Source organism: Megalops cyprinoides, chromosome 4 (genome assembly GCF_013368585.1).
Source record: "Megalops cyprinoides isolate fMegCyp1 chromosome 4, fMegCyp1.pri, whole genome shotgun sequence".
Lineage (NCBI taxonomy): Eukaryota > Metazoa > Chordata > Actinopteri > Elopiformes > Megalopidae > Megalops > Megalops cyprinoides.
Window position 1 is genome coordinate 38,641,729 of NC_050586.1, and position 16,810 is coordinate 38,658,538.

General features: G+C 40.9%; 1 protein-coding gene across 3 annotated transcripts in view; it reads right to left on the reverse strand.

The window, feature by feature from the left end:
• Positions 1–6,052: 6,052 nt before the first annotated feature.
• The window catches only part of LOC118776266 (erbin-like), a 64,721-nt gene continuing 53,963 nt past the window's right edge, over positions 6,053–16,810 (reverse strand). For all 3 annotated transcript variants that reach the window (XM_036526462.1, XM_036526465.1, XM_036526461.1), the window contains exons 21-25: positions 14,876–16,388; positions 9,455–9,628; positions 8,697–8,783; positions 8,307–8,381; positions 6,053–8,114 (exon numbers count right to left, since the gene is read on the reverse strand). In XM_036526462.1, coding sequence (XP_036382355.1) covers positions 8,007–8,114; positions 8,307–8,381; positions 8,697–8,783; positions 9,455–9,628; positions 14,876–16,388 — 1,957 coding nt within the window. In that variant the 3' untranslated portion in view covers positions 6,053–8,006. The remainder of the gene's footprint in view (positions 8,115–8,306; positions 8,382–8,696; positions 8,784–9,454; positions 9,629–14,875; positions 16,389–16,810) is intronic.

Here is a 16,810-nt window from a genome sequence, read left to right on the forward strand (position 1 = left end):
GGTGTGCGTGCCCCACCCACCCACCCAAAAATAATAACAACAAAAAAATCTAAAGAGGTCCTTCCTCTGTCATTCTCAGCAGATGACGAATCCCCTTTGAATGTCAATTTCGAAGCTTCAGAGATCCGGCTGGTTTTAAAGTCCTGCAGTCGGTGGCACCTTCATGGTGCTTCAGACACAACATGCCCATCTGTCTAGTACATTCCGCGGTTCGTCTGTGAACGCATCGCTGACCTAGAAACAGAAGAGAAGCCATTTAAAATGCATTGCGTAAGTGGAGCGCTCCACAGAGTTCACTGGCACCCTAATGGAGAGACAGGCCGGTTTAGCTCACCTCTTTACACATCGTGCTCTTTTTTCCTTTCACAATTCAACTGAATCTGTTTACTTTCTGCAGCTTAGTTTTGATTAGTTATGCACTGCTGTCTATACAAACACTTGTATTGTGATTCTGCTCAGAATCAAAGACAAATTAATTATTTGCTACAGTGTGACAACCCTAGGTGGTTTCCAAGACTTCACTGTAGAGCAGCACTTCTAATCTGCAGTATTTTATAAAAGGAAATGCAAAATTTGCACACATCTGTGTACAATCAATGCTACCAAATAAGTTAAGAGAAAATTGTAGTTTGCAGAATGAGTCAGAACAAATATGAGTTGTAGTTCAGAAAAAAGAACCATTCTTGATGAATTCTGAATCTTTAATCCAGTCAGACATCTCTGCCTTCTGAAAGGACAGGCTATGATGCATGAAGTGGCCTTTGTATTGTTGATCTTAACCTCAAACCTAAAACCTTAAAATTTTCAAATCTGTTTTGCGTTCATATTACAACTTCTGACAGGTTTAGTAAGCATATGGATGTCAACAATGACACTACAACACTAGTAATGCTTGAAAATCAAATTCCAATGATATTTCACATTTTCAACATTTTACTGAATAAGCAATGTAAAGGAACAACATAACGTTATACTACTGCTGCTGCTACTAGCACTACTCCTATAAATACTACTACTACTACTACTACTACTCCTACTTCTACTATAACAACAATAACAATCCGAAGAATAGCACAGCTTCAGTACTCTGCGTACTCTGGCTGTTCTTGCACCGGATTTGCATGAATTAAGCCGCGTGAGTTTACTGTGCTGGTCAGAACATGGAAATTTCAGCAAGGGAAGAGAAAACCGTCCAGTTATCCCACATCTCATGCTGTGTAGGTATGCATCAAAGAATTATTATCCCAAAACTATTTAGCGGTGATTTTGAATATACTGGAATGATTTTATATTGCATCAATAAATAGCTCTTGTGTTTGTTCTTTTATATGAAAGGTCTCACCCCATATGAACCTATATATGAAGAAACACCCAAAGACACAGGCCACTGCCAAGTATACACTGTGGTCTGTCCACGAAATGCAAACATAGTTATCTTTTTGTGTAAAATGCTACTGTATTGTTTGTTTGCAATGTAAGATAATATGGTAAGTTACATAAAATAAGCTTCACAATGCTGCACATTTAGCTAGGTCTTTTTATTCTGTAAATTATGAAAGCTTTACTCACAATATCTTTCAGTATCTGTGATGCATTTAACTTTGTAGATTATACTCAAATTACAAAATACATCAGAGGTGTTTATAGCATGCATGCATCTACATCTTAAATGCAGCTTGCGTAGGCCAAAAAATGGCAAAAGATCAATTCAATTAAACAAACTCAAACTGTAATGTATACTATTTCAAATACAAATTTGAAATTTTGCCTTAGTGATAACCTCAGTGGTACAAATGTACGTGTAAAGAGAAACGACAGAGGCTTTAAATGGGTCTGATTTCAGACGGAATGACCCACATTAGCATAACTGCATTTGTCTGCATGTTATGTAAAGGTTGCCCTCAAGCATAGTAGCTAGTTAGGGATGTTCGTGTATTAGCCATGTCCATGCCGCTGTACTCCACTGTAGACACTCCATGACAACAGCCAAATTTCCATGATCCAGGTATATTACAGTTTTTATTGTACTTACGAAGTTAATATTTCCATTTCCACCTGCATTGATAGAATAGCTAGCTAATGCTGTAATGTCAATGTCAGCATATATCCAATGTAGCTGTTGCTTGAATTATGAAATCTACCAAGCAAGGTAAATAACTAATAATGAAAAGCGTTTTGTAATTGCATTTTACTGACTATATATAGTTTATTTTTGCAGGTGATTAAGATGCACTTAAATCGAATCCCCTATACGTAATTATGAAATGTATGGAACTGAGTGGAAAAAACGAGCTGGGACTTGATTGCTAGCGATGTCATGAAACATTACAGCAAGACGGGAACTAATCGTAGTTAGATGACAAGCGAGTAATTAACCACATCACAAAACATCAAGCTCGCCTGCTACAGTGTAAGTCAGCCACGCAAACAGGGCAGTTCTGCAGCTTCGGGGGCTCGCTAGCACGCTCTCAGCTCTTATGAGTTGGATAGACTCGTTGTGTTTTGGGGGTATAACAAAAAGAGGGTCGTAGAGTTATAACTGCCTTTAACCAACGGAAATACATTATTAACCAGAAAGCATCACAGAAAGCCATGAAAAGTGTTTAAAAATTTCAAGCGAGCCCCATAATCCCACAGATATGTTGAATGCAACAAGACAATGCCTATCACCCGCTAGCACAGGCGTGCATGTGCAAGGATTCAGCGCGAGCAAGCAGTAGCATGGCTAGTTAGTTAAAAGAGCAAAAAATTTGTTTATACAGATCACAAAAGCATCCACCATTTGCAGAGAGCGCGGCTTTTATTCACACACAAACAGCTTTAACATATAGTATCTTTTCTATTCCGATCACGGTGTAGCACTTTGTCGGGCTGCAGAAGAGCACGGCTACCACATTGTTACTCACTTGCATGCAAGGGGCCCAGGACCGTCGGAATGTGCCTTCCTTCCGTAAAGCGCTCCACAATATTGCAGCAAAGACCAAACAAAAGATGCCTGCGCGAAGTGAATTTTAGCGACGCAAACGAAAAATATAAATTGCCCGATCGAAAGAAAGTAGTTTGAGACTGAGTTCTCTTTCTTCTTAAGTTACAAAACTGTTCTTTGCGTTCAGCAGAAAGCTCTTTCTTTGCCTGTGAACACAAGCGCTAGCTACAACTACCAGTCAGCCCGTACGAAGAAAAGACACGTCAAACTGCGCACGCATCAAACTAGGAGAAACGCCGCGCCCCATCACACAGCCCGTAGTGGCGAAGTCGTACGCTCGGATGTGAATGGCCACATATCTGTACGCAACAAGAGTTTGTGAAACACCCACGCGAGACTTACATAACTGGTGCAAGTGAATTGCCTTTGGGGGTCACCATTTCACAGTATGAAATCATGAAATGGTAGGCTGTATCTGCACGATGGCAATCCTTCTTAATCTGAAAAATTGCACATCAATCTATCTGTCTCTCTATCTATTGATTTGTCTGTCTGTCTGTCCGCCTAGGTGCGTGCGTGTATGTGTATGTGTTGTTTTCCAGTTAGTTTACACGGATCCACCTAGAAACAAAGTATTTATAAAGCATCTTATTTTCTATTAATATTTGTGTCTCAAACTCCCAGTTACGGTATTTTAAGAATATCTTCATAATTGTAAAAATCTTGAAACTTGCCCTTGAAAAATAGGAAATAGGCCATTTACGATTTCTCCTAACACAGGAGAAACACAGAAATATGATTTATTCAGATTGGAAAATAATTTTCTTAATTGTAAGGTAATGATTTTAAGGAAGGAATGTTCTGTAAGAAACCTATTTTGCAGTGTGCTACAGCAGTTAGTTTCAATCAAGCGGTGTTGATTTTGCTTACATAATTCTGCACATGCAGTTTATGATAAGGAGTTACAGAACATCTGCCGGCATGCCTTTTTGACTGATTATGACAAGCCTGAAAGTACAGTGACCTCCCAATGTATTCATACTCTTTTAATGCATGTGCAAAGTCAGAATTTTTTCGCTAATAAATGAAAATAAGTTAAAAAAAAAAAAAAAAAAAAGCTCATTGCAGTTTTTAAAAGAATATACAGAGCAATCGCAGGATTATCAAGAATACATATTTTTTCATTATAATTTTATATAATATATTTATATATTATATAATTTTTATTTTTATTTATATTTTACATAATATATGTATTTATATTTTATAACTCACACAACTTTATTTATTGTTGATGTGTGTACCAAGTATGAAAAAATATTGCTAGTAATTTCAAATAGTTCATTAGAGACAATATTTATTTAGGCTACATATATTATTTGGTGTTGGTGTTATTTGGAATTGCTTACTGTGAGTCGGGGGGTGGAGTTATTCACACCAGTTCAAGCTCACTGTTGAATACCCAATGACACTTGAAGAAGTATGTGCTGCATTATGATGTCAACAAAGTCGTTTTCTCACCAGACTGGCAGCATTACACCAGTGAAAGATTATCAGTGATCAATAAATGTATCGTTTCTACTTCCTTTGTCACTATAATTCATCCTCATAGTAAGGTTATGACGATGTATGCTGCATACGGTATGTAGTTGGTATGATATCAGTACTGTATGTGGCACAAAATGGACGCAGATGTACAGCCACATGGCACACAATTGCCAGCAAGGTGTGTTTAATCCAAAGACAGGCCAAAGGCCTGCCCAAAGGCAGAACTCCTGCAATCAGCTTTGTGACATCACTATCTGTAAAGAGCTCATTAGGAGACAGCCCTTATAGTGAACAACTGATCAACTGTCTCTGTGTGTGCCTGTTTAAGATCAGACATCAGGTTCACTGTCAGCAATGGGGAAAAACCAACCAAACAAAAAAAATGAGAACAAATTGAATAGAAACACTACACCTAACTCATACTTTCAAGAGCATTAGTTTATTTCAAAGTTTCCACAGTCTATGTAAGAAATAGGTGATGGTGATTATAAACAAACATGAATGTCGAAGAATGGGTATGAGTGCTTCTTCCAGAGAAATACCTGTACAGCAAAAAAGGATGTTTCTGTTTTGAAAATTTTCTGTACACTTTAGACAGCTGTGTCACAAGTTCACCCTTTATTTGTCAGAACTGTTGAAAATATTTACATTTTGATTAATAAATGTCTATTGTATAAAATATCCCAGACACATTTAAAAGGTTGTGAAAAAGAAATGTGTCATATAATTACATAGTAAAATGAGTGAATTACCTCAGTTCTAATTCACACGTTAACTGTAAATGTTGAAAAGGCTTTGTTGCTATCAATACAGTTGTATATACAAATATAAGCCAGGTGAAACATTAAAACACCAACCTTTCTCACCTTTTTAAAAATGAATAAGGTAATCTTGAAGTGACACCTGAAAGTCTCAAAACCTCCAAAATCAAGACACGTTAAACGCTATGAGTTTTTACTTCAATATATCCCTCTGAGTGGGTCAGTGGTGTGTCAGTTTTATTTGGGACAGTATGAAACCACAGCACAAATGTACATTATAAACAAAAAGGATTCACATGCAGACTGCATTCCACTCACTGCTTGTCAATATGTCATAAGAGAACAGAAAGATGATCTGATGAGACACAGACAGTACCATTAACCATTTTTAAATCAAAAAGCATCAACTGAGTGAAACACAAGAAAGGTAAATTAATTGAGGGTTTTTCATGGTCTGGTATGTTAACGCTAATTAAATTAAATAATTGTTATCATCATTGATTCACTTGAAAATAATGACAAAGGCATTTTAAAAATGGGACCCCGTTGTTATCTTTACATGACCATCTGAATATTTCAAATCATAAGTATGATTCAACAGGTTATCTTTTCTAAAACACAGTTGTTGTGAGAATCTTTGACATATAACCATGGACAAAAAAAAAACTGTTTTCAATCCTGACTGGGTCCATATTGTACAATGACACAAAATGATATTTAATGTGAAAAAAGTCCAATTTTCTAAGTGCAAAAATCTACTTCAAAACTGAAATCATTATTTAAAGGGAGATTCAAACAAAACATTATTGTCCATTTTCATAATGTCTGAATCTCTGAAGCGCTAGGTGCATTTAAAGCTAACGTATGCTTTGAAAGCAATTATAACAAAGGTATTTTTTTAATGTATACATACAATAAATGATGACACCCTTAAATGTGGCACTCACTCAAAAGATTGACCACCTCTAGTGCATAATTTAATCTACACACACTGCTACCGCTGTTGAGTCGGTGACTGGGAACACTTGGAAATGATGAAAGTATGGCCATCTAAGTATGCCTAATCTATGTTTCTGCTGTGTTTATGCAAAAAACTGGGGCATTGCAGGCAATAACATCATGAAAACGTTCCAATAACACCATGAAAACGCTATATTCCATTTTCAAATGCAAATTAAAAAAGAAAAAAACAAATGTTTTCACTTTAAAAAATGCACATTATAAAATCCTGTATAACAATTAGAGTGTATCTGAAGGGTTTCAGATTTAACAAATACAAACTGATATTTTTTTCGCTGACAAAAATAATAAAAAAAAAAAACAACCATCTTCAGCTCTGACTAAGACATCTCATTAGCTGTCCAGGTTAATGAATATCACCTACATCAGAGGGCTCAATCATGGATTCACAGAATTCCAGCTCCATGGCATTTCTCACCCATGTTCTTTGCCTTGTTCTTGCCAAGACAAAAATGCATGGAGGAAATTGTGTTCCTATGTGAAAGAGAGTAAAAAAATCTAATATGATTCCAATGAAGACGCTTATTTAACTGAATAAAGTTGTTAAAATACTGATTCAAATCCACAAAAGAGAAGAAGTTAGAAACTAGGGCATTATAAGCACCCTGGTTGGCTAATTTGAGAGTGAACCCCTTCATGATGGTGTCATATCAGTATAGGGTCTGGGGCTCATGCCAGTCCACCAGGATGCCATTCCCTTCCCTTCAGAATAAGCCTGTGCCCATTTAGCCATCTGCTTTGGCTGCCTAGCACACATCAGGGCAAGGCGTATTATAGCTGAGAAGTTACACTTTTACTTTCTCCCTCAGTTCCTCTAGTATCTCTTTGCCATTACTCAGAACTAGCATTTGACATATGGAGAACATTTCTTGTATTCTCCAGGCCGTGATCAGAGGCAGGTCTTAAGTGGTGTTTCCATTGCCAGTCAGGGAAGTTTGAAATGTTTTCAAAGCTTGGGCGAACTTGAGCAAAACCACGTGAACATAGCGAGCAGCAACTCCTTGTTTTGCGAATGAATCTAATGGATTTTCTGCCAAACAAGTGCTTTGGATCCAATGTAGGTTAAATGTCAAGCTTTCAGGAGGTTTTGCTCTGCAGCAACAGTGATCCCTGTTCCCCACTGTGTTTACCACGCCGCTTTAAACGATGGCGTGACCACAACTGGTGACACGCCGCATGCTGCTATTCCGAGCGAAAGCAGGCTATTGAAAAGCCCTTCGCTGGCAGACTGGGGAACAAAAGGGCAGAGTTCAGCACCATCCAGCAAAATGAAGAACCCAGTCAGGCACCACACTAGCACTGTCCACTGGCCTGACTCATATCCTGTACACTGAGTAAGTGGTTTCAGCAACAAAAAAGACACATTTAAAAATAAAGGTACACAGATTGTGACAACAAGAAATCCCTGCCCCCTAGTGGCCAGCTACAATACACCGTAGTTAAACGCTACAAGTCTGTACAAGTAAGTTCTTTTTATCCAGACAGTTGGCCGTCATTTTATCAGCAAGCGTGGTAAAAAAATAAACACAGCATCCCTTGATGACGGCTGTGTCTGTTACCCCAGACCAGTCCACTTGCCACAGTGGTTTCATACCGAAGCGCCAATGCGATTCAGCGTACACGGTTCAAACATCTCTTCAGAGGACTGGCTGCTCTATATAGAGCAATGATAAAGCAAACATTCATCTATTCGTTTCCTTGTTTCCCACTGCCTCTTGCTGAACTGTGGACTTCCTCTTCCTGCTCTCCTGCTACGCAGGCACTTCTCTGATAATGATCAGTTCCACCGTGTTGGGAAATGTCTTCAGCAGCGACACTGCTTGTCCATGATCAATGTTAACAAAGCTGTATCCATTTGCCTGCAATGAGACAATACAGAGTGACAGAGCTTACTTGGGAGGGACAGAAAGGAAAAAACATTAGGAATCATTGTTGAAATTGATTTTAATCAGATCCTGTTGATTGTTAAAGCAATACATGCTCCATGTCAGGATTATGGAGCCAAATATCTGCATTAAATGACTGTACAAGCAAAACCTGTGATGAAGTACCTGTATTATCTTGTCCCCTGGCTGAAGGAATTTCGATGCAGGTCCCTCTGGCTGGACTCTAGTCACAAATATGCCCTGGAAGATCAACGAGTTGTACTTTCTTATTAAAACAATCTATATCATTATTGTCAGGCATACGGCCTGAACATTTTGAGCCTTTTGAGTCTTCTGAATTTTAAGGGTTTTTAATGCATGCTTTGTTGTGTTGTCCTGCTCAAAAGAGAAACTTACATTGCATTACACTGTGATGATTAAAAAGCACAAAGTCCATTTAATCATTGGAATTTTTCCATTAGAATGCAGAGAAATTAACAATAGTACAATACATACAGTACTAATTAACAATAGTATAGTACATGGGGTATGGAGAAAAGTATCAGAATTGCATACATTATCTTCTGGACGAAAAGGATTGCCCCTGCCCCCTCCCGATATGCTAAAACCCAGCTCTGGGTTCTTCTCAATTTTCACACGGACCTGCAGCGACAAAATGTGGCAGAGTCAGTTTATCCTGTGATGGACACTCACTACAGAACATGTGCAATGGACACACTGAACAAGGCTGATACCTGACCAGAATAAAATGCATTTATGCCCAGCTGAAACCAACTAAATACTGATTCAGCAAACACTGAGTGAACTAGGGGTTTAACATTAAACCTGGCGCAGTGAAAACAAATGCATTCACTGACACACAGATTAATGTGATTATTATTTTTCAGGTATTTTCTGAAAAATACTCCCAAAAAAAAACTCGTGACGCAGAATAAAACCTGACTTTGTGATTTGTTGGGAAAAATCTGAATATAAATGTCATACATTTTTACCCTCTTTTAGCAGATGTCAGAGCAAATTAAATTGGTGAATATCAAAGTGATCAATGTGACAGTTCATCATACCAAACAGTCAAAAAAGATGCCTCTCATCTGTTCTGAGTATAAGCATATTGTGATGTCTTTTATTTATGCTATTATAATTCTGAAGCATGGGCAACCTATTTAGGCAAATTCACAAACAGACACAGGCTGAAGTAGGAATAAGTAAATTACACAAACTGTTAAACTGATCTGAACTCAGTCAAATGGACATAGAAAATATTTAATAACATTCACTGAGTCAAACACACAGGCAGCAGAGCTCTGTCCTACCTCCTTATGCAAGAGCTCATGGGGTAGGCAGGGAGGTCCCGGGTGCTGCGGGGATACTTTCTGCATCAGGTAGTCTATAAGCTGCTCTCTGGATGGGTGTCGGACCACGGGCATCTGACCACAGGTCATCGGGGGTCGCGCCCAAGGACAAACCTGTCCATTCGTGTAAGGCACCTGTGGAGCATAGACAGAGACTCCTTCTGACTCCTTCTTCCTTTTCAAATACCACTGGCCTTTTACTTAGCCTTTCATATGACAGAATCAAACTAAAGTTTGACATAAAAAAATCAGCTTTCCTTTTTCGTATTTATTTTATTTTTATCAGTGCATTTTAATGATTCCTGAATTTGGTTATTATCGCTTTAAAAATATATAGATAATCCCAATACATTTTGCTCTAAAAATTAACAAAGGGTAGTGAAATTAGGATGCTCTTTCAGCAAATGAAATGAATGAAGTCAGTTAAGTCAGTTAAGCATTATCAATGACTATTTGTGGCACTATAAAGGAGAGGAACATCTGGGTAACATACAAATTACTGTGGTATCACAAACTTCAACCCCTCGTAACGTGAACTTTCTGCAGCAAAGCAGATACATCAACAGACAACATTTGTAAATTCCAAGAATGTTAACCATAACTACATTGGCAAGCCTGCTCAGCATCCTGCTAAATTTCAGTAGATCAAAAATGTGGTATGTTTTTTCACTATCATGCTATTATTATGCTACCACAGGGTGTCACTAATGTGGCACCTGGACCATGATTCTTTGCTTCTGTAGCTAAAAGCATTCTTTTGTTCTCTTTGTACTCTGATGTTCTATTCACATTCTATCTAATTAGCCTAGCCAGGCACCGGCGTGACAGGTATGTATATTTATTTGGTTTGAACAAATTCTGCCCCAAAGCACAGACTCTGGATCTGTGCAGGTATTTTCATATTAAGGTAGTGGTTTTCAGCACATTCACGTTCGTGAATCCAGAATTAAAGTGCACTATAAGCAACGCATGTAGCAACACATGTAAATATAATTTCTTCAACTTCATGGATATTTACATGGGAATTTGCAAAATTAAGAAGCCGGTAAGCAAGGTACTACTAACATCAGCAACTAAAAGGGAAAACTACACTGTCATGAAGTATGTGTCACCTACAACCTAAGCAACCAAAGTCACACAGGCACAGTGCAGTGGTTAGGAAGAGGTAGATAGCATAGCTGCACCAAAACCAAGCAGTGGCTATATCTGCAATAGCACAAGCTTTCTTGCACTTTACTATTTCAGTGAATCTGATTATAACCAAATATGGTACAATGCAAGCTGGGAAAATGTGTTTAAAAAGGCACCCCTACCATCTTATGCAGCATTCAGCTGGAATCCAAAATCAACAACAGTAATTAAATTGACTAGCATGCTCTCACTGGTTACCATAGCTTGTATTTAACACTGATACCAAACACTCCACCTGAATAATACCTGTACACAGATGTAAAATCACGCATGTACACATAAATGTATAAATCGTAGAAAAAACACTGACACGTATTTACCAGAGGATTTTAATATTTATAAAAAACAAACACTGATCTCCTGGAAAACATGCCAGGTTCCCCTTGATCTTAATATCCACTCATCCTGTGTGCGCTGTCAAAGCCTAGCCACAGGCATAGTGAGTTTGCTCAAGGAAGCATTGCTGTTGCATACTCTTCACTGCAGGGGTAGACATAGCATCAACCAAAACTCCACCACCCTGTATATGCAACAGCTGCTCTCATGCTATAGGAGGTTCCACTGAAATATTGTTAAAAAAAAAATTATTTATCCGCTATACAGCATGTGCCTTATCGTTAAAAAACAGGTCATTAGACATTGTATCCGTGACAAAAGCAGTTTCGTCACTGTAACTTGTGTATATTCCCTCACGTCCTCTGAATGAGGACATGAGGGAATATATCACTGTCATTGCTTTAATAAGGAAAAGGCTTGGAAATAAATACAAAATCAAGCGCACCATCTGGAGATTTCCAGCACTAACAGCAAAAAAACAAAATAGCAAAATTCATAAATGACCTCGTCCTTCAGAGAAACACTCCTGGGACATCTTCCCTACCTGTTTTCTCTTTACACTCTAGGAATTCTCCAAGGCCACTGGTCTGTTCAATTTATGGACATGTCAAGTCTGCCTGAAAAAATACCAGACTAGTCAAAATGCAAAGGTGCCCAGGGCCAAATATGTGACTCAACTGGACGATGCACAGATTTGTGCTGTTTTTCTTCTCTTTTTTTTTTTGAGCAATACTGCCGCCTCCAGAGGATAATTTTTATGCGTATGAAGAGAAGCTGTAAGCCCTTAAGACAAACAGTCATTAACTTCAGCACAAACATTACCATGTGGCTGCATCTGGATTTGCTAAAATACCTCTCCCTAAAGACACACCTGATGAATTTATACTGAGGGAGGAAATTAATGTGCACTGTGACAGTGTGTGACAGCTCGGGATGATGGTTGCCAAGTAAAAATAATGTCAAAAATATGGGGCACCCCTGACGAGCTTCTCAAAAGGGTGACAATTGGCAAACATGGACAGACTAGATAAATTATGGTACAGTATGTCATTCAGTCCTCTCAAATTAATTATCTGTGTAAAAGAGCAGATGTCATAGAATTAGCCATGAGCTAGAGCTATCAACGATATGGTGCATCCTGAGAAGATATTTCAGACGCCTGTTGCCCTTTTAAAATTCATAGTTTATCGAAAATTAATCAAATTACCTACGGATGAGTCTGTATATCATACTTTTATTGAGTAAATAAGGTCTATAGGTATATAAGCATTCACACACAGGTCTTTTTTTAAAACGGACTGCTATCAGGAAAATATTTTGGTCTCTATGAAAAAGCCCTGTTTCATTTCCATTTTTATTGTACTTGCTGTTGATTCAGTGCCATAGATTCAGTGTTTCAGTCTTAGAGCTAACAATCTGCTTGGCCTCTCCTTTACAGGAGCATGTTTGTTTAGTGTGAAGCATATTGCATTCCACTGTCTGTAATGACTAATTCAATTCTGAGTCAAGAGTGTTTAAAAGTTTTGCTCCTACATTGGAAACCCATAACTTTTGCTATCCTTAAGTTTGTGATTCTAGTCCCTTCCATGACTTTTATCTTGTGTTGGCGTATGGAGCAAGCCCACACAATTCCAACTCGTAATACACTGCAAGTCTAATAGTCCCTTAATGTGCACTTAAGTGAGTAAACCTGGGTAAGTTCTTTCTTTGTTGCACTATAGGTTCTGGAACAATAACATTTTGTACATTGTTGCTTACTACTGAAGAGAGATGTGAAAGTGCTGTGGATAAAACATTTACTTCTCTTTTATATTCAAAAAGACAGGGAGAGAAGAATACCGCATGCAATGAATCTGCAAGTCTGTTTTATGATGTGTCAGGAAGAAAATGCCCCTGCTGTATCATTTGTTAATTTAAAGCAAAGAGCTTGAACTGACTTGTCTTGTTTATGCACACTTCACCTTCACCCAGATGGACATAAATATTCAGCTCAACCTGATTCATCTTTCCCTGATCCTTCCACAGAGAGCTGTAGATTCCCATCAATACGTACAACTCCTCATTATTTGTCAGCATCAGCATAGATTTAGGTGTTATACCTATAGTACAACTGAAATCCTCTTAAATAATCTAAACACATAGGGCCTTTAATAGCTCAGTTCAGACCATAGAACTTCCAGGATGTTGTGTTGATATCTGCATTCATGGTGGATATAACTGTCATGTGAAAGTCCTACCAAACATCTCTCTCCCAGACCAGACAGTGTGCTCATGCTGAGGCCATTTGAGTTACTTCTTTGAGGGAGACAGCAAAGCAATCTCATGTTCTGTTGCCATCGAGACTGGTTGCACCAACAACATATTGATTCTATCAATGCCTGAAACAAACCTGAGGTATTAAATTAGGAAAGAAAAAGGAGGAAGGAGCAGCAAAGTCAAGCACCCGTTTCAGATGGAGGACCACGTGACCCCCCTGTAGTCCACAGATGTGAGGTATTCCTGGGGATCAGCAACGGAGGTTCACCGCGGATTAGATTCTGCTTTAAACTTGAGCCAGAGCCGGATCCTTAAAGCCAGACTGTGTGTCTGGTGGAGATAAGGGAAGAGGGGGTGTGTGTGTGTGTGTGTGGTTTGGGGGGGGATGCCTATGGTCTCCTGTCGCCCGATCCACGTATCCCTCCCCGCTCATTTGTATGCAAGCGGCACTCTCAGATACACTCCGTGCTCGCCCCTCTGTTTGCCATTCATGACTATTCATGGCCGCCCTGGACAACAACTCAAACCTGCGCACCAGCAGTGACACCCAGTCCACTGCGAATGCGCGTCTGTGAATCCGAATGGCCCGCGGTGTTCCGCGTCAACAAACCATGAGCTCGGACAGATAGCACTACCCATGGAGGCTGGCGTGGGGGAAAGCATGACTGAGAATGTGGTACAACCAAAGCTAACGGGAAAGTTTGCTCTCGTTAATTGTGACCATATGCTCGAAAAAAGGACTGCAAGGTTTGTCAATATGACCTCACTAACAGACGTTCTGTAATACAGCAAAAACCAACCCTGGCATGCGAATAATTACTTTCATCCCCTGCAGTCTGGCTTTAGAAACAATTATGTCTTATTTCTTCAAGCGGTTCCTAATGAAATCAGCGACCAAAGAGCAAGAGGCATTCTGTATTGACTGCTGAATTGAGGGAGGCTGGCGCTAACAACTAAATGGATGTGATTAATCAGGTCTCTGTCTCTGGGTTTATCTGCGTAGTGATCACATCTCGAGTCTCAGTACAGAGGAGCACAGAGCCTGTTAGAGCCAAAGCCAATCTCCCGCTAATTCAAGTTCACCATCAGGAAACTTTGGTATTTTTTGGCGGAAGGGAAATGTACAGTGGTCCTTTTCGTGTAACTTGAGTTGAGTATGAGTTACTGAACTACAACTCACAAGAGACTTGTTGCATGTTTACGAGGACTTTGTTTGTTTGACATTTGCCAGGATTTTACAATGCACAAAAATTATGTCCACATGCTGACAGCATAGCTGGGTTGGAAGGTACCGGCATAGGCCAGCAAACTGGCAGAAATGAAACTTTGTGTGCTAGAAAGAACCTAAAAAATTACAGTTTTTGGGTGGAGCGCTCCTGGTAAGTACAAAATGTCAGCCACATGTAGAATTGAGTAATGACAGGATTTCTGACTGCTTTCTGGAACCTATGTTTTGCCAAGGACATTACATACAGCTGTTAAATACAGTTTGGCAATGGGATGCTGAATTTCAGAAGTGACCCTGCATTGAAACTGGCACTCTCTGTCCTTGTTCCTGAACACAATGCCGCGGGGCCAGCCTCAGAAACAGGTGCGTACCTTTTCTAACTTCCTGGCCTCGATGTGCTGCAGCACCTTGTCTCTCCAGTCGACGGGCACCCTCCCACTGCCTGGCGAGTCCAGTAAGGAGTCCTCCGACTTCACGCGCGTGCCAGCCCACTTCCTGGGGCTGTTGCGCTGGTAGTTGAAGTCGCTGACCGACATGGTCCTCCCAGGCAGCTCGTGGGCAGGCGGGCGGGCGCTCTGTGGGCGGGGCACGCTGCACCCGTCAATGCTGTACGTCCGGGCAGAGAGCGGCCGCTGGGCCCCGGGGCCCATGGGCAGGGGGGGCCCTCGCCCCATGGCCTGGAGGTCCCAGTAGGTCATGTACTCTCCCTCAGACATCTGAACTCGCCGGGGGTCCTGGAGGGTCATGGAGGCCATGGAGGCCATGGAGGCAGTGGAGGCGTTGCTACCCTGTCTCTGAACGGCGCCCCTCGTCGGGGCAGGGGGCAGGAACCTGTCCTTGCCCCGCATGTCCGGGGGTTTTCCCAAACCCCGCTGCTGGGGCTGGAGATGGTAGGGCGGGGCATTGTTGCGGTTGGAGTAGTTGGTATTGGCCAGCGAGTGATGCGGCGGGAGGTATATTGGATCAGGTGGGACAGGGGTCCTCTGAGTCCACAAGTTATCGGCGGGTATGGCGGTCGTGGTGTACTGGACATTATATTGGGGCAGCTGTGCACTGGTAGGGACCAAGACCCTCCCTGCATTGGCGTCACACCTTGCCGGGGCCTTGGGACCGGAGTTCAGCTCCGAGGAGGACACAGAGGATCCTGGGTAGACTTGAAGAGGGGTATCGTTGAGAAGGGATGCAGACTTGCTTCGCACAATGCTCTGACCCTGCGTGCTGGTATCAGGTACCCTCTCTGCTGCCCCAGCCTCATATGGTCCAGCGCCACCATCGATTTCGTAAATCTTCACCCCGCCCGTCTCCATGCTATTGAAGCTCTGAGACTTGACAACCACAGCGGGTGTTCCTCTTTTCTGCGGAGAGAGCTCGTCGGTGTTTCGAGAGAGAGGCGTTTCACCGCCAGCTGTCACCTCCACCGCGGCCGTCCGCACGACCTCAGGCTTCCCGTTCGCATGTCCGTTGACATGTTCAGGGAAAGTCTGCTTTTGGGCCTGGTTCCCGTTTAGAAGGTGTTCCGGTGCAGGTTTATCATTGTTGTTGTCCAGCACTGGCCCTTTCTGAAAGCCCTCCTGGGCAGCGGTCTCCTTGGTCTTGCCTCGGTCATCCAGCAGCGCTGCGTTGTCCAGAGGCAGCTCAGACACATTCATGTTTATCCGATCCCACTGGTCGCAGGGCCCGCCCAGGCCATTTTTCAGGTCCATCCCTCTCTCGATGAACGCCAGCTTCTCCTCCACGGAGAGGTCAAACCGGTTCGTCTTCTCTGGGCTCGACTCGTACTCCCTCTGGCACTCAATTTCAGGTCGTGGCAACGTGTCAGATCCATTCCCATTTTGCAGGAGGGGGGCCGTGTCCTCCAGCTGGTTCTGATTTTCATCCTCTTGCCTGGAACATATAAATAAATAAGTAAATATGAGACATTGCCTCTGGTTCATTTCACACAAGGAAAAAGGCAATCCATCAGTTTATACTTACAGTGTCATGACCACACATAACAGCCTCATAAAAGATGGGTCTAAACGTATTACTTTTTCTGTACAACAGTAACAAAAAAGGGCGTACAGTCTGGGAAAAAAGGGTCATCTGTTTCATCCATCTACTGAGGCAGAAATCTCCCTGAACTCATAAAATCAAGCAGCGAAAGATGGACATTTTACTATATAAAAGGGATGTGAAATTATAAAGTTGCTATTTTTATAAAACATATTTGGGAAAATATTATAATTTACTTATTGTTCAGATTTAATATACTGCTGTAGCTCTGGAAACCTCAGCTTCTTTCATAATTTGCATAAGTTCTATAAAAA